This window comes from Phascolarctos cinereus, unplaced genomic scaffold (genome assembly GCF_003287225.1).
Source record: "Phascolarctos cinereus isolate Bilbo 61053 unplaced genomic scaffold, phaCin_HiC Scaffold_2;HRSCAF=192, whole genome shotgun sequence".
NCBI lineage: Eukaryota > Metazoa > Chordata > Mammalia > Diprotodontia > Phascolarctidae > Phascolarctos > Phascolarctos cinereus.
The window spans coordinates 314,083,224-314,105,914 of record NW_027555625.1 but is presented as its reverse complement, the minus strand read 5'-3'; the positions used below and the strand labels follow the sequence as shown (position 1 = coordinate 314,105,914).

Genomic DNA, 22,691 nt, shown 5'->3' with positions numbered 1-22,691 from the left:
CAAATTTTGTCTCAGAGGCTTACCAGCTATTTGACTCTGGGTAAATTAACTTATCTCAGGCTCAGTTTCCACATCTCTAAAATGGGGATGATAATGACACCTCACTGGGTTGTTTTGAGGTTTGAATGAGATAATATATAAAGTATTTTGCAAATGTTAAAGTGCTATTTAAACTCTAATTATGGCTATTAAGGTAAGTCTAGAGACGAATAAGACCCAGTTCCAGCTCTCACAAAGCTTCCAGTCAAGGGATTATGTGTACCTATCTGTTATGAAGAGATCAGGAAAGGTCTTCTGTAAGAGGATGTAGCTAAGATGTATTTTAAAGATGTGAGTCATTCACATAGAGGTGATAATTGAACCCATGAAAGTTGTTGATGAAATCACCAAGACAGTTATTACAGTGAGAGAGAAGGACCTACACAAAGGAGATAATAATAATAATAGCTAGCATTTGTGTGGCACTTTAAGGTTTGTAAGGTGTTTTACAAATAATATCTAATTTTATCCTCATAGCAACCCTATTGTTATCCCTACTTCACTGACGAGAAAACTTACTTGAAAGAGGTTAAATGATTTACCTAAGATCATATAGCTAGCGTCTGAGGCAGGATTTGAACTCGTGTTCCTGACTCTGGACAGCTAGGTGGCATAGTGGATAAAGCACTGGGCTTGGAATCAGGAAAACTCATCTTCATGAGTTCAAATCCAGCCCTAAACATTTACTAGCTGTGTGACTCTGAGCAAGTCACTTAACCCTGTTTGCCTTAGTTTCCTCATCTATAAAATGAGCTGGAGAAGGAAATAGCAAACCCAGTATCTTTGCGAAGAAAACCCCAAATGGGGCCATGAAGAGTCAGATATGACTGAAAAACCACTTAACAACTTCCTGACTCTAAGTCCATCATTCTATTCACTGCTCTACCCAGTTGCCTATGGAAAATGAGCTGGTTGTTGTCCTTCGTTCTCTCTCTCTTTTTTTTTTTTTTTGGCGAGGCAATTGGGGTTAAGTTACTTGCCCAGGGTCACACAGCTAGTAAATATCAAGTATCTGAGGCCAGATTTGAACTCGGGTCCTCCTGACTCTAGGGCCGGTGCTCAATCCACTGTGCCACCTAGCCGCCCCTGTCCTTTGTTCTCAAAGAGGACCAGAATGCCATCACTATGCTAGAGTCAAGTTTCAGTGTGTCCAACTGTGGCTGATGAGATCATGGGACATGAATGATGATCCAGTAAAGGAAACTGGAAAGCATGTCAGAAAGGTAAGAGGAGATCATGAAAACCCATGGAGAGGTGAAAATGAGATTGAGAAAAGGATAGGGGATTTAGATCGTTGGTAACTTGGAAAGAGAAGTTTCAGAAATAGGTGGGAAGTGAGAGGCATTGGGGCAGCTAGGTGGCACAGTGGATAGAGCACTGGCCCTGGATTCAGGAGGACCTGAGTTCAAATCCAGTCTCAGACACATAACACTTACTAGCTGTGTGACCCTGGGCAAGTCACTTAACCCCATTGCCTAACCCAAAAAAAAAAAAAAGGAAGTGAGAGGCATTGAGTACACACAGCTTTTTCTAAGCATTTGACAGTGAAAGGAAGGCCAGATATATGATGATAAGTTTGAGGAGATGGAAGAAATAAGGTTTAGGGGTGGGGATATAATGAATTCCAGCTTGGATATGTTGTATTACTGGCAGGCCTTCCAAGGAGATTCAATTGGAGATACAGGACTAGAGCTCAGGGGAGTGGTTCTTAGATGAAGAGTCATCTTCCTAGATGTGATCATTGAAGTTATAGGAGTAGATGAGATCACTAAGGGTTAATCTAGAGAAAACAAAATGAAATGGGTCAGGAATTTAGCCTTAGGAGACCAATTGTGCTTAGGAGGAGGACAAAGGACTATGGAGAGGTATCACTTTGGATTGGGAGAATCAAGGTGGAGATGGCATCTGAACTGGGTCTTAATGCTTTTTCATATCCTTCATATGACTTAACATAGAGCTGGGCACTCCATAGATGCTTAATATTTACACATGGTGACTGATCAACTGACTGATAGTTGCTGTCCAAGTATGGACCCTCGAGTCCTCTTCAGGCTCAGAGGGCCATGGGCATTCCAGGTTATCTTCTTCCAGGCACCCACCCACAAGGCTCCTTATATCACAGTGATCCCTTAAGAGTTTAAATTAAGAGTTCAAGGAGAACAGCAGTTTGGTGAGATGTTTATTTCCAAGAGCAGCAGCTGGTAGATAACTGAGGGCATGAACTTTGAATAAGTAGAGGCCTGGAGTGGAGCCTGAGGCCCCCACAACCTCTCCTACCTCCAGCCCTGAAAGCTGGCTTCTGTAGGAATCAGACACCCTACAAAAGAGGGAGGGGGCCAGGCACAGCTGAAGGTAGACAGGGACCATGCGCAGGCAGGGGCCACTTGGGGGTGGGTCTTCCAGAGCAGGCAGCAGGCCTGGTTCAGGCTCCATACTGGACATTAGTGGCAATGACCAAAAAGCCCTGAAGAAATAAAAAGTCCTTCAGTCAGTGAAATGAGGAAGGGGGTTCTCCAGTCACACTCTCCTAAGTTTTAAGTACTTCCAGATTCACCAAGAGACTTTCTGAAGGACACACAGGTCTCAAGCTAAGTTATATTGAAAGAGTTGAGTGGAAGGCACCCTGGAAGAGGATCAGATCTAGAGTCAGAAGACCTGAGTTTGAATCCATGTGAGGTACTGGGTAGGTAGGGGGTGAGGTAGATAGAGCACCAGGTCTGGAGTCAGAAAATTGTTGCTGTCCTTTCGGTCACATCCAACTCCCCAAGACCTCTTTTTGGTGTATTCTTTGGTGTGGGGGGAAGCTAGGTGGCACAGTGGATAGAGCACTGGCCTTGGAGTCAGGAGGAACTAAGTTCAAATCTGACCTCAGACACTTGACACTTACTAGCTGTGTGACCCTGGGCAAGTCACTACACCCCACTGCCTAACAAAAAACAAAACCAAAAAAAAAAAGATACTGGAGTGATTTGCCATTTCCTTCTCCAGCTCATTTTACAAATGAGGAAACTGAGGCAAACAGAATTAAAGAACTTGCCCAAGGTCATTTAGCTAGTCAGTATCTGAGGTCACATTTGAACTGGGGTCCTCGTGATCCCAGCTCCAGTGCTGTATCTACTGTGTTACCTAGCTGTCCTGGACCTAAATTCAAATCGGACCTTAGTTACTAGCTAGGTGACCTTGGGCAAGTCACTTAACCCTGTTTGCCTTGGTTTCCTCATCTGTAAAATGAACTAGAGAAGGAAATGGCAAACCGCTCCAGTATCTTTGCCAAGAAAAACCCCAATGGGGTCATGAAGAGCCAGACACGACTGAAATGACTGAACGACATGAGATATTAGGCAAGCTACTTCCCCTCTTCGGGCCTCAGTTTCCTCCTTTATAAAATAAGGAGATGGGATCAATACCGGTGTGGCCTTGAGCAAATGACCTAACCTCGCAGAGCCTCAGTTTTCTCTTCTGTAAAATCAAAGGATTGAATGAGATGGTCTCTGAGGACTCTCCAGCTCTAGCTCTCAGTAGGGTGGTCACAGTGCTACCTGGTGGTCATTGAAGGGAACAGCACTTTTCTTAGCTCTTACTACCAGAACCAGAAAGGCCCTCAGGGAGTTGTAGCCTCCACCCTCTCCCCCAGTGCTGGCTCTCTACAGCTTGCCTTGGCAAGGATGGGGAGAAGGGATGGGTCACCCAGCAATCACTCAAAAATTTCCTATAGCAAGAACTGCCTATGTCTTGTGGCAGTCCATCCCACTAACAAGGCTGCTTATTTATCAAGGTCTCCCTACGGCCTGATGACAAGAATAGAACTCCTCTTGTTTCCGGAGGTCCCACTCTTGGTTCTCTGTTCTTTCTGGGTGGGAGAGCCAGAATGTGAGAGAGAAATGAACATCGTACTCCAGGCTGGTAGCATGTCAAAGCCAGGAGGGAACCTTTGAATCAAACAGAGAATGTTACAACTGGAAGGGGCCTTTGAATGGGGAGCACGGAGCATCATCAGAACTGGAGAGACCTGAAAACAGCATTGAAAGGAAATTAAGAATAGAGGGCACAGGGTGCCAGAAGCTGAAGGGTTCTTAGGGATGTGAACACAACCTTCTCATTTTCCAGATGGGGAAAAGGAAGCCCAGAAAGGACAAGAAACTTACCCCAAAACAGAAGGGGGTAGGCAAGGATGGGATGCAGCAAGTAAAGGGATTGGTTCTTTACCATACGGTGCATCATATGCTGGATTCTGACGAGGGAGGGGAAATGGGGTAAGGGGATGGAGGAACACTGCTGAAAACCTAAAGGCAGGGGAGGAAGGAGATGACCAGGCAATTCTCTGGGAGAAGCTTGCTAATCGCTGTGATACAGGAACTGGGTTCCTATAAAGAGATTTAAACCATACCCACCTCTTGGATATTGATGGCTGTATCTTGAAGGGTGGTCTTGGGCAGAGTGGGCAGAGGGAAGCCTTCCTTGAGTTTTCCTGGGGGAAGGCTATAAGCTGAGTTCACTTCTCTATCCCCAACCCAGAGCCTGGCACCCACTAAACCCAATTAAGATCTACCTGAACTCTGCCATCTACCCATGGAGCCCCCAGTCCCAGTGGCTTCTCAGGGGGCTTCCCCTGGCATGAGTATGCAGCTCTGTGTACTGAGAGAGCTACACTTCTGGTCAGGTATATTCTGGGACTCTTTCCCCATGCAGATTTCCTCCTCTCTCTTCTTTTGCTTAGTTTCTTCAGTGATTCTCCATCCCTCCATCCCTAATCTCCCTCCACCCTTCCTCTCTGGAGGCTCCTACAAGACAAGTGACCTGGGCAAGAATCCCAGCTCAGTCACTGAGCCACCAAGTGACATGAGCAAGTCACTTCTCTTTACAGCTCATCTGTAAAATGGGATTGATGCTAAACTCTGACTGGCCTCCCTCCCAGGATTGTGAGGATGAGGACAGATGTGACAATTTATTCCAGTCCCTTGCCTTGCTGTCTCCAAGGAAAGAATTCCCTATGTGGTTTGATATTATTTTTATCATTATTTATTAACATTTTCCTGGAAGAGGGGGGTGGTTAGGGGTGGTGAAAACTCACGGTTGATCCTAGGCAGTATGGCTGACTTCAGGGCGACATACAGCAGAGTCTCCATTCTGTCAACCTGGGATGGAGATGGGAGAATCCATACGAGAGGGACTAAAGGATGGTATGAGATAAAGTAGAGAAGGATAGAGGGTAGAACGGAAGCCCAGCAATGGGCTGGACTTGGCAATGGGCCCTTCCAGGTCAAGCAGTCTAATTCTGAGGGCCCTTCCAGCTCTGACCTAGGAGTCTAGGAGGAAGAAGGGAGAGAGCAGAAAGCAGAGAAGCAGGAGAGGGAGGAGGGGGTAGGGGTGGGGGCTTATAGGCCCTTCCATGCCCCTGCCCCTAGCACGTAGTGCCCCCGCTCCCTCCCTTGACCAACATAATCTTTCCCTACTTGCCCAGGGAGAAAATCCCCAGAGAGGATGGGATATGGGACAGTGTATGAGTGGCTGCTTGACCCTCAGGAATTAAGGGGAGTAACCATAGGTCCTCATACTGATTCCCCAACTCAGAGACACAGGGACTTACCAGGAAGGGCCCCACATCTGAATGAGCCAGAGTCAGGCTGACGCTGTAGGAAGAGGGGATGGGTGAGAGCCTGCCCTATATCCTAGACTTGAAGGGTTGCTAGGGCCCCTTGAGGGGAGGCAAGAGGGCAAGGGGGTAGGGCGGGCACCCTCTGCTTCCCAACCCCAAACCAACCTATTCTTTTCTCCCACCCTCCCCCCAAAACCCAGAATCACCCCCTTGAGGAACAGGGACCACACCTAAAGATGGGGGAAGTGGAGAGGACTCACTTAGTCAGTTTCAGAGAGGCCCCAATATTCTTTCCAGAAATAAAGACCTGGGCTGAGGCTTCAGCATCCTGCCAAGGAGAACCTAATTCAAAACCTGGCCCCTCCCCAAACATCCCCAGCCCCTGCCCCTGCCCCTTCCACATCAGCCCAGTGGGTTCCACAAGGATGTGAGTGCAATGGAAATGGAGTTCTCCTAGGGCAAAGCTTGGTAACCTTTTTCTTTTTGGTCATTGGACCCCTTTGATAGTTTGGTGAAGCCAGATGCTTGAAAAAAAGCGCATAGGATTAGTGTTCTGAAATACAGCTACCAATTTTTTTTTAAAAGTTCATGGACCGCAGGTTCTTAATCTGGGCTCTAGAGATTCAACCCAACCTAGGAGTAGAGGGCTGGCCTCGAGGCAGTGAAGGTGAGCAGGATAGGAGACACCTCAGGTACAGCTAGGCCTTCCAAACATTCTTCTCACCCCACGTGAAACTCCCTGCCTCTGCCTCCCCTCGCCTCCACTAGCCTTCAGGCCCAGACTCCCATTCCACCTCCTCAAGGCCTCAGGAAGTCTCTCTTCCCAGAGTCCCTACAGCTCTTATGGCCTGAACCTTGTAATCTGTGTCTCCTCTCTATCCTGTCTTGTTCTTGCCTCATTTCCTGTGTGTGAATCTTGTTGACCCAATTAATCTGGGCTGTGGAAAATGCCCTGGACAGAGAAATGGGGAAGCAGTATGATACACTGGAAAGAGCAGTGGTTCTGGATTCAAATCTTGTCTTGCCACTAACTACCTGTGTACAACCATGTACAAGTCATTTAAACCTCCCTGGGCCTCACTTTTCTTATCTGTAAAATGAAGGCGTTTGACTAGATGACTTCCAAGGACCCTTGTAGCTCACCCTCTGCTCTATGATCCAGTGAAATTGGGAAAGTTATACATTACTTCCTTCTCTGGACCTCAGTTTTTTCATCTGTAAAATGAGAGGACTGGGCTAAATGTTCTCTAAAACCCTTCTAGTTCTCACACTGTGTTAGATGTTCTAAGGTCCTTGTTATCACTGACATTTTATGGTTCCTCCTGAGTTCTAATGTTCTAAGGTATGAGGTCCTTTCTATCTCTATATTCAGGCCCCCGTTCCAATCTCAGCCAATAAATGTTTGTTAATTCAATAAATATCTGGGGGCTCAGTAAATATATCAGGGGAACTAAACTGGATAGTCTTTGCTGAGCTCCTGTGTGTGTGCAGAGCCTTCCACAGGCCTGTCACTTGTCATCAGCAGAAGATGGTACTAGGTAAGGGAGTCTGGTCCTCTGGCCTGGACCTCCTGCAGCTAGGACTTAGGGCACAGGACAGCTCCCTGTCCTGAGCTTGGATCTCCAGGTTGCTATAGAGCCTACGTGTTATCTGGGCTAAGGGAGTCCCAGCCTTGGCACCCATGAGCCAAAAGCAGGGACCATTGCTCAGAGAGTAAGCTAAAGCCTGCCTAAGGCTAAGGATGAGAGTGAAACCAATACTTGGGGTCATCTTGTAAAAGGGAGACCATGCCCAGAGAGAATGAGGCTACCCACTCACAACATGTAACAAGAAGACTGGTACAGCTGAGGTTCCATTGGGCAGCACGTAGGCCTGCACTGCCCCAGGCAATAGAAGCTGCAAAGTTCCTGGCTGAGTCTGGAGCCTGGGGGGACGTCGAGCAAACAGCTGCAGGGCCATAGGTGTGTCCGGGAATCTCTTCAGGAGCTGGAGGTGGGGTACAGAGATGGAGAGGGGAGACAAGCATGTTAATAAACTCTGACATTTAGAGAGATGGGCAGGAAGGGAGGTCATGGTGACCCTTTCCCTCCCCTTCCACATTGTCTGGGGTTGGGGATGGGGAATGGGAGTTGAGGGGGAAGCAATTAGACTAGGTCCAGAAGAGTATAGGAAGCCATTGGTGGGGGTTAGGGGTGGGACATGGACAGCCCTCATAGGTCAAGTTTGTCTTTGGTGGCCCCAAACTTCCCACTCCTGGCCCAGGAGGAAAGAGTGAACTCCCTGGGGTGCACATGGGGACACTTGGCCGTCAGTGTGCTGCTCTTAGCCTCATCTTGGTTGGGAAAGCTCTAAACTCACTTCCAATCTCAGCTCTGCTTCTTACCGGCTGTGTGACCTTGGGCAAGTAACTTCACCTCTCTAGACCTCAGTTTCCTCATTTGTAAAATGAGAGGGTCAGACCAGATGATCTTTGGGTCTCTTCCAGTTCTCAAATCTGTGATACTGTGATCCAAAGGCATGAAGATCTAATAGTTGGAGTTCGAGATTTGACTTTAGGGAAGCACTTTCCAGAGCCCCTTAAACAGTGTCAGGTAAATTTCTCCCTCCTGCTTCACTTAAAGACACTGTGGAATAGATACAGATCTGGACTTGGTGTCGGGAAGACCTGAATTTGAATCCCACCTCTGACACTACCTTTGAAACCTTGGGTAAGTTCTTCAGCTTGAGTCTCAGTTTCCTTATCTGTAAAATGGGGGTGATAATAATGTCTATCATACCCGCATCACAAGACTATTTATGAGGTTCAAATGACATAACTCCTCTAAATGGCTTAAGTACCATTCAAATGTTAGTCAGTCATTGTGAGGCTGGTCCTGGGGGTAGGATGTTGCATTATTCTCGTACTTGAAGGTCCTGCAAGGCCCAGGGGTTCTCCCCCCCCCCATAACTGCAAGTACCATGTGGCCCTCAAATAAAGTCCACATCTGGTTCATCATATATATAGTTCTTTACGCGCGCGCGCACACACACACACACACACACACACACACACACACACGTCAAAGCAGCTGGAGGCACAGTGGATAGATTGCTGGACCTGGAGTCAAAAAGACCCGAATTTAAATCCAAAATCTGACACTAGCTGTGTGACCCTGGGCAAGTCACTTAACCTCTGCTGCCTCAGATTCCTCAACTGGATAACAGTACCTATCTTGCAGAGTTGTTGTGAGGATCAAATGAGATAATATTTGTAAAGTGCTTAGCACAATAGGTGCTATATAAATACTTATTCCCTCCCCCAACCCCCCAAAATAGGGAAGCTCAAACGTTCCCATCCTCCACCCCCTTCCAATGCTATGCAATGAGAGCTGATGTTCAGACTGAATAATTCCTATGTCCTGGTTTTCTTATTGTTGTGATCAATAGTAAGTCATTGTTTTCCAGTCATTCAGTCATTTTACAGATAAGGAAACTGAAGCAAATAGGGTTAAGTGACTTGTCCAGGGTCACCCAGCTAGTAAGTATCTGAGGTCACATTTGAACTCAGGTCTTCCTCACTCCAGGCCTGGTGCTCTATTGCAGGAGTGGGGAACCTTCAGCCTCAAGACCACATGTGGCCTTCTAGATCCTTCAGTGCGGCTTTTTGACTGAGTCCAAGTTTTACAGAACAAATCTTTTTATTAAGAGGTTTGGATTAGGTCAAAGGGCCACACTTGAGGACCTAGAGGGCCACATGTGGCCTCAAGGCTGCAGGTTCCCCACCCCAACATCCACGATCCATCTGTGCCACCTAGGTTCAGCAAGGGAAGCAGTATGGTTATATAAAGCACTGGACTTGGAAGCTGGAAAGACCTAGGTTTGAATGCTGGGCACTGGACTAGCTGTATGACCCTAGGCAAGTAATTCACCTCTCTGAACTTCAGTTTCATGGAATTGTGAAGCACAAATGAGATCCTATACATAAAGCATAAACCTTAAAGAACCACGTACAGGTGAACTATTAATGTTACAAGTAATTAATCACTCTGATAGTCAAATGGAGCTGACAGATTTGAGAGTTCTCTCCAATTGATCGCATCCCACCCATTCCTGCCCAGCCTATATGACTCTTGTCCATGATGCCTCCCAAAGATTTGCCCCAAAGGAATTCACCCAGTGTGCCTGAGGCCTTCTTTGATTTCCCCTGACATGTGCCTCCCTGTTGGACTGTTGCTCTATGTGATGCCCATTGGTGATATTTATGTAAATTACCAACAAAAATTTTGAAATAATACTGAATAAATTAAAATCATAGAGAAAGTGCTAAGATTAAGGAAGATAAGGAAAGGCTCTTGAAAGTGAGATTTCAGGCTGTAACTTGAGGGGTAGAACAGATGTACAGTCCAATTTTAGTGGCAAGAATATATTACTGTGGGCAGCTAGGTGGCACAGTGGATGGAATGCCAAGCCTGAAGTTGGAAAGACCTGAGTTCAAATCCGGTCTCAGACATTTACTAGCCATGTTACCCTGGGCAAGTCTTTTAACCCAATTTATCTCAGTTCTTCATCTGTAAAACGAGCCTGAGAAGGAAATGACAAGCCATTCCAATATCTCTGCCAAGAAAACCTCAAATGAGGTTACAAAATTGGATACAATTGAAACAACTGATCAACAGAAATGTATTAGCATAGATGAATTATTAGAAAATTGATAATCCCGACTCAAGAGGACAGTGGAAAGATGTCTTTACTGGGAGCTAAGAGACCTAGGCCCTGCTAACACACTGACTTACTATGTGTATCATCTTCAAGTTGACAGGGATCTTGGGGGCTATCTAGCCTCCCTGGATAAGAATCCCCTTTCTAGCACACCTGAGTGGTCATCCAGACTCTGCTTGAAGACCTCTAGTGAGAGAGAGCCCATGACCTCCTAAGGCAGCCCATTCCAGTTCTGAGTGATTCTGAATAGCTTCAAGTGATAGGAAATTTTTGCTTCTGTGGAAGAGAAATTCACCTCTCTGTGACAACTTCTTTCTCTTTCTCTCCCCCACCCCCAACAAACATCAAATCTAATCCCTCTTCAAAAAAAAACATCTAATCCCTCCTCTTTAAGTACCTTCAAGAATCACCAGCATTTCTATATATTACCAACAAAGTCCAGCAGGAAGATTTAGAAAGAGGAATTCCATTTAAAGTGACTGCAGACAATATAAAATACTTGGGAGGCTACTCAGGAACTACGTGAATGCAATTATAAAACACTTTAAAGTCAGATCTAAACAACCAGAGAAATATTAATTGCACATGGGCAGACAGAGACAATATAATAAAAATGGAAATCCTACCTAAATTAATTCATTCAGTGCCATACAATCAAACCACCAAAAATTATTTTAGAGAACTAGAAAAAATAACAAAATTCATCCTGAAGAACAAAATAGAAAGGGAATTAATGGAAAAAAAATGTGAAGGAAGGGGGCCTAGCTATACCAGATCTTAAACTGTATTATAAAGTGGTAATCATTAAAACACTCTAGTACTGGCTAAGAAATAGTGGTAGATCAGTGGAATAGATTAGGTACACAGCACACAGTAATAAATGACCATAGTAATCTAGTGTTGGATAAACCCAAAGCTTTTGGGACAAGAACTCACTATTTGACAAAACTTTTGGGAAAACTAGAAAGCAGTTTGGCAGAAACTAGGCATAGACCAATAGCTCACACCATATACCAAGATAAGGTCAAAATGGGGACATGATTTAGACATAATGGATGATATAAAAAAATTAAGGGAGCATGGAAAAATGTATCTATCAGATCTATGGATAAGGGAAGAATTTATGACCAAACAAGAGATTAAAAAGCACAAGCAAAACCAGTGTTGCCAACATTAGAAGGAAAGCAGGAAACTGGGGGAAAAGTTTTTTATAAATTTTTCTGATAAAGACCTCATTTCTCAAACATAGAGAACTGAGTCAAATTTATAAGAATATGTTTCATTCCTTAATTGATGAATGGTCAAAGGATATGAACAGGCAGTTTTCAGAAGAAAAAAATCAAAGTTATCCGCAGCCATATAACAAATGCTCTAAATCACTATTGATTAGAGAAATATAAATTAAAACAACTCTGAGGTACAACCTCATACCTATCAGATTGGCTAATATGTAAGAAAAGGAAAATGACAAGCATCGGTGGGGATGTGGAAAAACTGGGACACTAATGCATTGTAGATAAAGTTGTGAACCAATCCAACCATTCTGGAGAGGAATTTGGAACTATGCCCAAAGAGCTCTAAAACTTTGACCTAGCAATAGCACTACTAGGTCTGTATCTCAAAGAGAATTTTTTAAAAAGGGAAAATAACCTATATATGTAAAAATAGCTATGGCAGCTCTTTTTGTGGTGACAAAGAACTGGAAATTAAAAGGATGCCCATCAGTTGGGGAATGGCTGAACAAGTTGTGGCATATAATTATGATGGAATACTATTGTGCTATAAGAAATGACAAGCATAGGGGGCAGCTAGGTGGCGCAGTGGATAGAGCACCGGCCCTGAAGTCAGGAGGACCTGAGTTCAAATCCAGCCTCAAATCAAACACTTGACACTTACTAGCTGTGTGACCCTGGGCAAGTCACTTAACCCCAATTGCCTAAAAAAAAAAAGAATGACAAGCAGGATGCCTTCAGAAAAATCTAGGAAGACCTGTACCAACAGAGCAAAGTGAAGAAGATCCAGATCATTGTATTTAGTAACAGCAATATTGTATGATGATCAACTGTGAATAGCTATTTCCAGCCATACAATGATCCAAGACAATTCCAAAGAACTTTTGATGAAAAATGCTATCCACATCCAGAGAAAGAACTGATGGAGTCTAAATGCAGATTGAAGCATACTTTTTTTTAACTCTTTCTTTTTTTTTTGTCTGTGTTTTCTTTCACAGTATAGCTAATACAGAAATGTGTTCAGCATCAAATTGCTTGCCTTCTCAAGGAGGGGAAAGGGAGGGAGAGAATTTAGAACTTCTAAAAAAGAATGTTAAAATTTTTTTACATGTAATTGAGAAAAAATAAAATGTGAAGGAAACAGTAAAAAATTAATAAGGAAGGAAAAAAGAAGGATATATGATGAATTCTGTTTTGGACATGTTGAACTTTATATGCCAATGGGATATCTGAGAGAGGATGGACTTAATTCTTCAGAACAGTTCAGCTAAATTGCTTGAATTGTTAAACTATACGTTGATTTTAAATTAAATACCTTTGAAATTAAAAAAAAAAATAAAGCCCTTCAAATACCTGAAGACAGCTTTCATGTTTTCTTCTCCAGGTCCCAGTTCCCTCAACCAAGCCTTATATGGCATGATTCTCAAACCTTGGACAAGTCAGCTCCCTTCTCTGAACCTCAATTTCCTTCTTTGTCAAATGAAGGAAAGCTGTGTGATTAGCAAAGAGGACCTTAGACAGGAAAACCGGGGTTCAAGCCTGGTTCTAGCACTTACTGTATGACTTCAGGGAATTCCAGGACCTCAGTTTCCTCTTTAAAAAAGAAGTGGTAGAAGATGGTCTCTAAAGTTCCTTTCACTTCTGTCTTTTAAAGCCTTTTATTACTTGGCCCTTTTCCTTCCTCTCTAGTCTTTTTACTCTTCCTCACATATTTTTGGATCCAATGATTCTGGCCTCGTAGTTCCTTAAACAAAACATTCCATTTCCCTACTCTGGGAGCTTTCATTGCCCATCACCCATGCCTGGAACCATCTCCCTCCTCTACTTCCTGGCCTTCTTGGCTTCCTTCAGGTCCCATTAAAATCTTACCTTCTGCAAGAAGCCTTTCCTTTTCTTCCTTAATCTTAGCTCCTTTCTGCTGTGATTATTTACAATTTGTCCAGTATAATATATCTTATTTGTATGTATTTTTATTTTGTTTTTTATTCTGAACTTAAGAAATAAAACAAACATTTCTATAACATAGAACAGAAAAAAAGACGATTGTACATGAAACTGCAAATTTATTATATACAATTTGCTATTCCTTTTAAAAAAATAATAAAGTTATCATGTGATTTTCTTTTTTTCCTTTTTTTCTTCCTGTTCTCTAACACCCCCCCCAATCCACCCTAGAAATAGCTACCACTAGACACAAATATGTATATATATGTAAAACCATTCTATGCATACTTCTTATCAGTTGTATATTGTTGTTGGCATATTTTCTCCCCCATTATTAGACTGTGAGCTCTTGAGAGCAGGAAAATTTTTTCCCCCTTTATCTCCCATTAAGTGCCTACTATGTGCCAGGCACAGTGCCTGGTGTTTCCTGTCTTGATCACAACAAAACAAAACAGATTTTTGGGAGAATTAACCCTGAATTGTGTATGCAGTAAAGACCTAAGTAAGACAGAGTACAAAAGGCAGTTTCCAGCCTGAGAGGCAGAATAGATGACCCTTACCTCGGGCGCAAGGCCTTTGAAGATCTTGGTGTTGATATGTATAGGAAACTTCTTGGGCACCTGGAATGACGAAGGAAGGTCCCCTGTTCAGCCTTACCCAGCCCTCCCCTTTCACAAGCAGGCAGCCCTCTGGCTCCCTGAGCCCACTGTTAGCTAGCTGTCACTCATGTTCCCCTAACCCTTCCTGCCTTCTTCATGTCCCAGCTAAAGTCCCACTTTCTTCAGGAAGCCTTTCCCAGCCCTCCTTAATCTTGGTGCCTTCCCTCAGAGATCACCCCGCAATGTATCCTCTATATCTCCTCTTTGTCCATAGTGGTTTGCATGTCATCTGCCTCCTCAGACTGCGAGCTCCTTCCCGATGTCATGGTCCTCTTAGACAACCAATCATAAACAACAACAACCACCTTGAGGGCAGAGACTGCTTTTCTTTGGCTTTTTTTTTTCATCTCCAGTGCTTAGTTCTATGTCTGGCATATAAAAGACCCTTAATAAATGTTGATTGACTGTTACTGTCTGCCTGGTCCCTTCTCCAGTCTTGGCCCCAACCTCAGACAGCTGTCACTCCTATTACCCTAGCCCCGCCTATTCCTGCCTGGTCCAGCCTCCAACCTTGGTTGGCCCCGCTCCCAGCTGGCTGTCATTCATTTCCTTCTAGCCGATCTCCTTGGTCCCACCCCTCTTCCCAATCCTGGTCCAGTACTTGTTAGATGCTGCTCTGGCTCCACCTCCAGACCATATGTGTCACTCACGTTCCTCCCAACAACCCTTAGCTCCACCCCCAACTCTTCCAGCTGTCGTGCCCCGCCTCTCCTTGCCCTGCCCTGCCCCCCATGCACTCAGGCTCCGCCCCCCTTGCCGTGCTATCCGTGAGGTTCCAGGACAGTGCCCCTGCCCCATAGTAAACAAAGGCGGCCGAGTTGGCCACGAAGTCCGAGAAAGCCAAGAGCAGCATGCAGTCATTCTGTTCCCAGAGCGAGAAAGGAGCGGGGGGCACTGGGGCTTCCTTGTGGCCGAGCCGGCTGTAAAATTCACCCTGGATGGGAGACAGTTAGGGGAGGAGAAAGGACAGGGAAACTGAGTCAGAACACTCCAAAGTGCCCAATCAAGCCCTCAGTGAGGAAGGCCTACTCCCAGCTGGGCCATTCTTTTGCTCTGGGTGTCCTGTTTCTTGGCATCACTTTGCTGCTCAATGAAATAAAGCTAATCATCCATGACCTTGCAGAATCATGAAACCCAAACATCATAATAGGTGGAGAAAATGTAAAGTGCTTAAGAATCATAGACTCTCAGAGATGGAAGGGACCTGAGCAGGTACCAAGCCCAGCAGCTATCACCACCCCATGCAGAAATCTCTACAAGCCTTCTTGATGTGGGTCATTCAGCCTTTACTTGAACAGTGCATAAGGAGTTAGTAGTTAGTAGAATTCTATAATGTTAGATCTGGGAGAGACCTTAGGACACAGAATATAGAAGACCAGAGCTGGAAGGGACTTTAATCCTGCCCCCTTATGTGATAATTAATATAATAATTATCATATACATATTATATTGATATATTGATTATTATAATATCTATAGATTATTAATATAATGATAGGGTTTTAGGGTACTCAAGCTGACTAAAGTGAGTATTCATACGCTTTTTGATGGGGCCATAAAAGGCATGTTTGGGAAAGATAAGCTCAGAAGAGAAAGAAGTGGCCTGGGAGACCCGATGTACCACAGATTTGCTGTGGAACCTTGGGTTAGTCACTTGGTTCTCTCTGACTTCTTCCCATCTGCAAAATGAGAACAACAGTTTCTTTGGACTCTCGGAGGGTGTGTGTAGGAAAATGTGATGCTTAGCAGAGAGGGAATAGGAGGAGGTAGAAGAATTAGAGGGTTAGAAGGAGAGAGGAGGATGTTAATGATAAAACCAATATGGAGTGAGGAAGAAGAGGCAGAAGGACAATAGGGTGAAGGATGAAAAGAATGGGGAGGATGTAGGAAGGGAAAGATAGTAAGGAGTATGGGAAGGGATATTACCTTAAGGTCCAGTTCAATGTTTTGCTCTGTAATCAGTGGTGGTGCCACCAGAGAATAGTCCAAGTCTGCAACGGAGCTGATGTGGCTGGATTCTGGGGACCAGAGCAAGAGGGAACCACCTGTCCTCAGAGGGATCTCTTGTGATCCTAGATCCCAGCCCATCTTAGTATTTCTACTGACATCTCATGTCTCTCTCCCCAGCCCTCTTCCCTCCCAGATCCAGGCTCCTCGGTGCCACCTCCTGACCTGGGATGGCCTGCAATTTTCTTTCTAGAGCTTCTACTGCATTCTGGATCTCTTTACAAAGCTAGACAAGGAGAAAGGTCCAGAGAGTTAGGGAATGGGGGACATCTTAGGGAGTCTGACTGTGAGGTAGTTTCACTGACTCCACCTCTCCCAAATACCATCCTGGCCTCTTGCTCCGGTCCCTTCTGTCCCCAGAATCGCATCCCCCAGAGCTCTGGGCCCAGGGTTTTTCCATTCAGTCTTTTCTTCCATACATCACCTTTCTAGTTTGGGGTGGGGAAAGGGATGGGAGTGGAGCAGTAGGGAGACTCCCAGATATGATCACTGGAGATTGAGGAGGAACCCAACTGATTGGCAGGGAGCAATAATAAATAGCAATAATACTTACTTTATTGTCTTAAGGTTTGCAAAACACTTTATATGTATTGTCTTATTTGATCTTAACAGAGAAAGGCCCCCTAAGTCCTCTCTCTCTCTGTCTCTCTCTCTTTGTGCTTTTCTGTGTCTTTTCTCTGTCTCCCTCTTTCCCTCCTCCTCCTCCTTCTTCTCATTCTGTCTCTGTCTCTCTCCCCCCCCACCTCTTTCTGACTCTCTGTATCTGTTCTCTTTCTGTGTGTCTCTCTGTTTGTCTTTGTCTCCCTCTCCCTCCCTCCCTCCTCTCTCCCTGTCTCACTCTGTCTCTGTCTCTGTGTATTCCTGGGTATATGCTCTATAGTTACTTATACCGTCAAGTGGTATCTTTCTTCCCTACCTCTTCCAGAATGTAAATGCCAGGACGCCAAGGGCTGTTGCCTTTTTGTCTTCATATCCCCATTTGCCTAGCACAGGACTTTGCTGAACGAATGTTTGTGAAATTGAATTATTGATTTGACAAAGGCAGACACAGGCCCAGGGAGGTTAAATGATTTGACCAAGGGTACCAATTATTAATCAACAGAACCAGCCTTTGCACTGACTGCCTTTCCATGGGGGTAACAAGACCAAAAGACATTCCCCAGACAAACTCGGTATCTGGGCAGATTCTGAGTTTTAACACCGATCATCCAAGTGCTGATGGCCCTGTAACCTGGGCCATGATCCAAGCTGTTGATGTCATGATAGCAACGATCTTGTAATACTGATATAACAAGCCATTGATGTGTGTATTAGAATGCCCTCTGGTTGTTAGAGCGATGAGGGGCCAGAAGAGGGAGGGCCTAGAGCTAAGAGGGATGGAAAAATCTGAGGGAACTAGGCAAGGCTTGGGAGAGGGAGCAGTGCTTAGAGAGGGGAGAGGATTGACAAGGAAGGGAAAAGAAGGGGGCACCTAGATAAGGAAAAACAAAAAGGGGCAGGGGTCTAGAGATGCGAGGGGAAAGAGCTGGGGTTGTTGAAAGGGTGGGGATGGTCTTAGAGAGGAGGAAGAAGTTGAGGTGGTTTTTGTGGGGTAGGATCCCAGGAAGGGGCTATGGTAGAACCTCACCTTGTTGCCAAATTCCTGTCGAAGAGGGTGCTCCAAGGCTCCAGTGAAGATGTTATAGAGCCAGCTAGGGGAAGGGAGGATAGGGATGTGTGGACCTGACTTCCTCGCCCTGTCCTTAGATAGCCCCCCAACATTGTTCTTACCTGGCTCCCCCATGGAAGGTGATACCCAAGTGCCCAATGAGACAGCTACAGCCTGCAGGGCTCACGACCAGACGTCCAGCGCCATCCCAGCCCACCTCTACTAGCACAGCCAACATCATGTCTCCCACACTCAGCTTGAAGGTTCCACTGTCATGTCTGCTGAATGGGATGGAGCAGGAAAGAAGGGAAGGGAGGGAAAGGAGGCAGCCCACAAGGACAAATAGCTTGGGAGTGATCCCACCCATGGCCACCAGAGAGCAGCAGCTGCCCACTGAGGCGTTCACCCAAATTTGAGGTGACCGCAGGAACCGATCTGTAAGATCTCTGGCCAGACTGTGTTGTACCAACCTCCCTGATAACTGGAGTGCTCAGAGTGGCCTTCCAGGAAGAGGCGGTGAAGCATGAGCTGGACCTTGAAGGCCGGACAGAATTTGGCTAAAGTGAGTAAAAAGTCATTAAAAACACTCAAGTTTAACTGTCCTCTGGCCTTTCTCTGTAAGATGGGATTGGATCAGATGATTTCTAATGTCTCTGTGAACCTGTGAACACAACTCCAGAGCCCTACAGAGAATACAGGGGCAGTGGATATCTTCAAAAAGCTGGGCTTGGGAAACTTAGGAATTTGGGGTCCCAGGGCACAGGAAGGCATGAGTGGAAAAGCCTGGGCCTTGAACCAGAATACCTGTGTTAAAATATTGGATCCATCATTTATTTAATGTGTGACCTTAGCAATGTGTTTCCTTCTCTAGGACTCTGTTACCTCATCTGTTCATCTCTTAATGGGGGAGGCGGGGCAGGAATTGGATAAGATGGCTCCTAGTCCAGTGTATTAAAAGCCTGCATTCTTTGAGGATCTGGAAGCCTCTGATGGGGGAAGTTAGGCATATGTCTGTCATCAGGAAAAGGTGGGCCCCAATGATAAAAGTGGGAGTGGGGGTTGGGGTGGCTCAGCTGTCCCTTTCCAATATTCCTCCAAAGTCCTTACATTAATGATACCTTCACAGACCAGTGACCATCGACTTGGGCCTCCGCAGGTCCCATGGACAGTTTGATTCTTGAGCTAGGAGCAAATGCGACCAAAGACTCCCCCAAATCTATAGTCTTTACCTGGAACCTGTAGGAAAGTACCAGGTGAAGCTCACTTTCCTGGCACAGCCTCCCCCAAAGGGTCTCCCCTACCCCTCAGCCCCATTACCTAGACCCCATTATTTCCAAGTTTGAAGTCTCCAGGACATCCCTTGGGGAGACAGTTTGAGGCCATTAAGTATCCTGAGCTATCTTGGAACGAGGAACATTGAAACTGAAAGGGTCCTTAGAATAGGGGACATAGACTATCAGAACTGGAAGGAACAATACAGATTATCTAAGCTTAACTCCCATTTCACAGTCGGGGAAACCGAGACCCAGAGAGGGGAAGGGATATAAAGCTAGTTAATGGCAGTTCAAGGAGTATAATCCAGGTCTCTTGGGGGGGGGGAGAGGAATGGGGAATAAGCATTTATATAGTACCTACTATGTGCTGGTACTTCACAAATATTATCTCATTTAATTTTGACACCTAAGACAGTAGGTTCTGGGACTTGGGGATTTCAAAATCCTATTGTTTGATGTAGTAGAAAGCTTGCTTTCTGATGGTCTCAGTTTCCTCATTTGTAAAGAGGAGGGAGGGAATTAGATTCAAGGTAACTCACATTTATATAGTACTTTCAGGTTTGCAAAGCACTCTTTTCCCAATAACCCTATATGGTAGGTAGCATTTATCTTATTACGCCTATTTTACAAATAAGGAAACTGAGACTCTGAGAGGTTATGTGACTTGCCTTGGTCACACAAAAAAGAGTAACAGCCCGGTCTCCTGGCTCTAATTTCAGCAGCTTCCTATTATACCACATTACTTAAGTCTGAACTTCTCTGTTCACACATTCCTTCCAGCTGTGACATTTTTTGAGTCTTTAATCAAAACCTGAGTTGGAAAGGTTTGGGAGGGAAGTAGGAGGTGGGGGGGGCGGCGGAAACCAGGGTAACTAAGAGCAAAATCAGATGTCCGTGGAGGGATTTGAGTGGAGTGAAGGGGAAGGCTGGGAGATCAGGAAGGAAGGGTGTCACCTGGTGGGCTGAGGTTATGAGAAACAGTTGGGAAGGTGAGAAGACCCTTGATTTTTATCCCTCTCACCCTGTCACTGCATATTCCACTTGGCCCACCAGGGGGACTGAGTAGGAGCCTCGGAAGTCTGGGATGGGCAGCTGCAGCAGAGCAAACTTCAAAAACTCCATCCCAATCTGCTTCCCTGCAACAGAGACCAACGGGACCATCACCTCTTCTTCACCTTCCCAGCACCACAGCCTCCCCACACATTATGGGGCACTAACCATAGTCCAGGCCCTTCAGGGTGATCTTCATTTTTATTCCAGGAGTTACTGCCTCCGTTCCTACCCCCAACAACACCACTAGGAACCACAGCATCTTACGGCTTCTCCAGGCCCTGCTGAGGGAAGAACTGGACATCAGCAAATGGGGTGGGATGGCTTCTTTACTCTCCATCAGTCAGTTAATTAACAAGCATTTATGCATTTTGTGAAGTGACCCTGGGCTCTCAGAGTTATGTCAGCAGAGTAAGACCTTTGGTAGATCTCACCAAGCTGGAAAGCTGTTGGGCATAGCTGTTCTGTTTTGTTTCCTCTTTCTATTGGTTCTAATTCTTCCTTACAACGTGACTAATGTGAAAATATGTTTAATAGAGCCTATATCAGATTGCACGCTATCTTGGGGAGGGAGGGGGAGAAAAATTTAAAACTCAAAAGCTTATGGAAGTGATTGTTAAAAACTAAAAATAAATTAATAAAAAAAGAAATAAGATGTGAGCTGGACCTTGAAGGATTTGGTGAAGAAGGAAAAGCATATTCTAGGCTGAGGAGTACAGCCTAAACAAAGGTTGGACAGGGCAAAATGCAAGAAATGTTCAGGGACATCCCCACCCACAGACTGACAGGTCCACAGTCTTCCACGTATACTGTTTTGTACCTCCCTGTTATTCAACGTCCTTTACATCTTACCTTTTCAGCTATGTTTGCCATCATTCCCCTCATATGCTTCAATCAAATCGGGCTGCTTTGTCTCCTGTTCTCATCCCTTTCTCTTGTCCTTACCTACACCAGATCTACTTCAATACTATCATATTTCTCTGTTGAAAACTCTCTTCCTTGAATCCATCAATTAGTCGATCAAAAAGCATTTATTAAATACCTACTATGTGTTGGCCTCTGTGAGAAAGCTCCCACCCCAGGTTCCACTTCCTTCTGGAAGTCTTTCCTGGTTGCTCACTGCTACTAACGGTCCCTCCTTCCCTAAAATTGTATTCAAATATCTCTGCTTGACTTCTCCTTTTTCTATTCTAACTCAATGTCCATCTATGTGCATGCCTCGTTAGAGGGATCTAGCTGGATAAAAGTCCTCACTTTGGATCTCAAAGAACTGAGAGTCCAAGTTGCCGTTCTTTTACTTACTTTTAGAAACCTTAAGAAAGTCGTTTTCATTCCTGAACTTCAGTTTTCTCATCTATAAAATGAGGATAATAATTCCTCTTTCACAGATTTTTTCTGTAAGGAAAAGTACTTCGTAAAATCTTAAAAACCTTGTTATTGTGCAGAAATGAGAGCTGATATGATCCAGGGCAGGGTTTGTGTAGCACTGTCCAAGGAGATACCTTTGTGTCTCCTATAGCCCCATGCACAGGGCCCTGCACACAAAAGTGCTTAATAAATGCTTACTGAATTTTGTCAAAGTCTTTCTCTCTCTCTCTCTCTCTTTATCAGTTCTTTCTGAGTATTGAATGCTGTGTCTCCATCTTCACCAATGTTCATTGAGAGTGGAGGTATAAAAGTGCTTTGAAGTCCTTCACAGGGCCCTCTGCCTGTGTCTGGGTCATGCCCTGGGGGGACCTTACACCAGAGTCTTCCTCTAGGATTTATCTCTGCCAGCCAGAAACAAAGAGGGCTCTGGGAAGAAGACTGAGCTAAAGGGCCAAGTTGTTCAAGAAAGGACTTAACCTCTTATAGAATTCCCTCCCTACCCAAACTACCCATTAGGATCCCAAAGCACATTCTCCGCTTCTATTTGGATGAATGGAGCTTTCTCTCCCCAAACTTGGCTAGCCTTCCGCTTCCCACCCACCATCTACTATTGGTTGCAGCTGGGCCTAGATCAGGGTGGCATTGCTGTCCTCCCTGCCCCACCCTCCACCCTCCACAAACAGATACACACATACACACACATACCCAGACATACCCACAAGAAGCCCCAGCCCTGACCTCTGGGCTCAGCCAGAGCTTCCCCTTCTCCTTACCGTGAGCTGTTTCAGAGAAGGAGCAGGAGTCTGTTCTCTCATCCTTGGGTTATATAGAGTAATGGTGAGGAAGGGGAAGTTGAGGGGTGCGCTGTAAAGACAGGATATGATAACGGGGAAGTGAAAGGAAGGCTGAGCTAAAGAACAGATGCAAAGAAAAGTGGGGAAGAGAGTGAGCTGCTGAGATGTAAATGAGCTTCAGCCTTGGCTCCTCCAGGAAAACCAGCTTTCAAAAGGTCTTCCTGCCTTCATTCTCTGCCCTCTTCAATTTGTCCTTCAACATTGCTAGATTATTCCTTAGTTGTAGGTCTGGTCATATTGCTCCACACAAAATCCTTCATTGACTTTATTATTGCCTAAAGAGTAAAGTTCACACTTATTTTCTTGGCATTCAATACCTTTT

The 22,691-nt window shown here is 45.1% G+C and overlaps 1 protein-coding gene across 5 annotated transcripts; it reads right to left on the bottom strand.

Annotated features, from left to right (window-relative positions):
• Positions 1-2,205: 2,205 nt before the first annotated feature.
• Positions 2,206-22,389, bottom strand: LOC110211411 (bactericidal permeability-increasing protein-like). Of its 5 annotated transcripts, none has more exons than XM_078150195.1 (17): positions 22,289-22,355; positions 21,450-21,542; positions 20,316-20,431; positions 20,119-20,233; positions 18,931-19,059; positions 17,946-18,101; positions 17,803-17,866; positions 16,341-16,401; positions 16,095-16,186; positions 14,926-15,102; positions 14,070-14,129; positions 7,454-7,621; positions 5,896-5,963; positions 5,627-5,669; positions 5,111-5,174; positions 4,431-4,507; positions 2,206-2,503 (listed from the first exon to the last, which is right to left on the bottom strand). In XM_078150195.1, exons 3-17 carry the CDS (start codon positions 20,407-20,409, stop codon positions 2,462-2,464), a joined length of 1,410 nt encoding a protein of 469 aa, XP_078006321.1. In that variant the 5' UTR covers positions 20,410-20,431; positions 21,450-21,542; positions 22,289-22,355; the 3' UTR covers positions 2,206-2,461. The 5 variants fall into 5 exon arrangements, with proteins under 5 accessions (XP_078006321.1, XP_078006322.1, XP_020846345.1 ...); XM_078150196.1 differs by having other exon boundaries at positions 20,316-20,428; XM_020990686.2 differs by lacking the exon at positions 21,450-21,542 and having other exon boundaries at positions 22,289-22,388.
• Between the last annotated feature and the right edge of the window lie 302 nt (positions 22,390-22,691).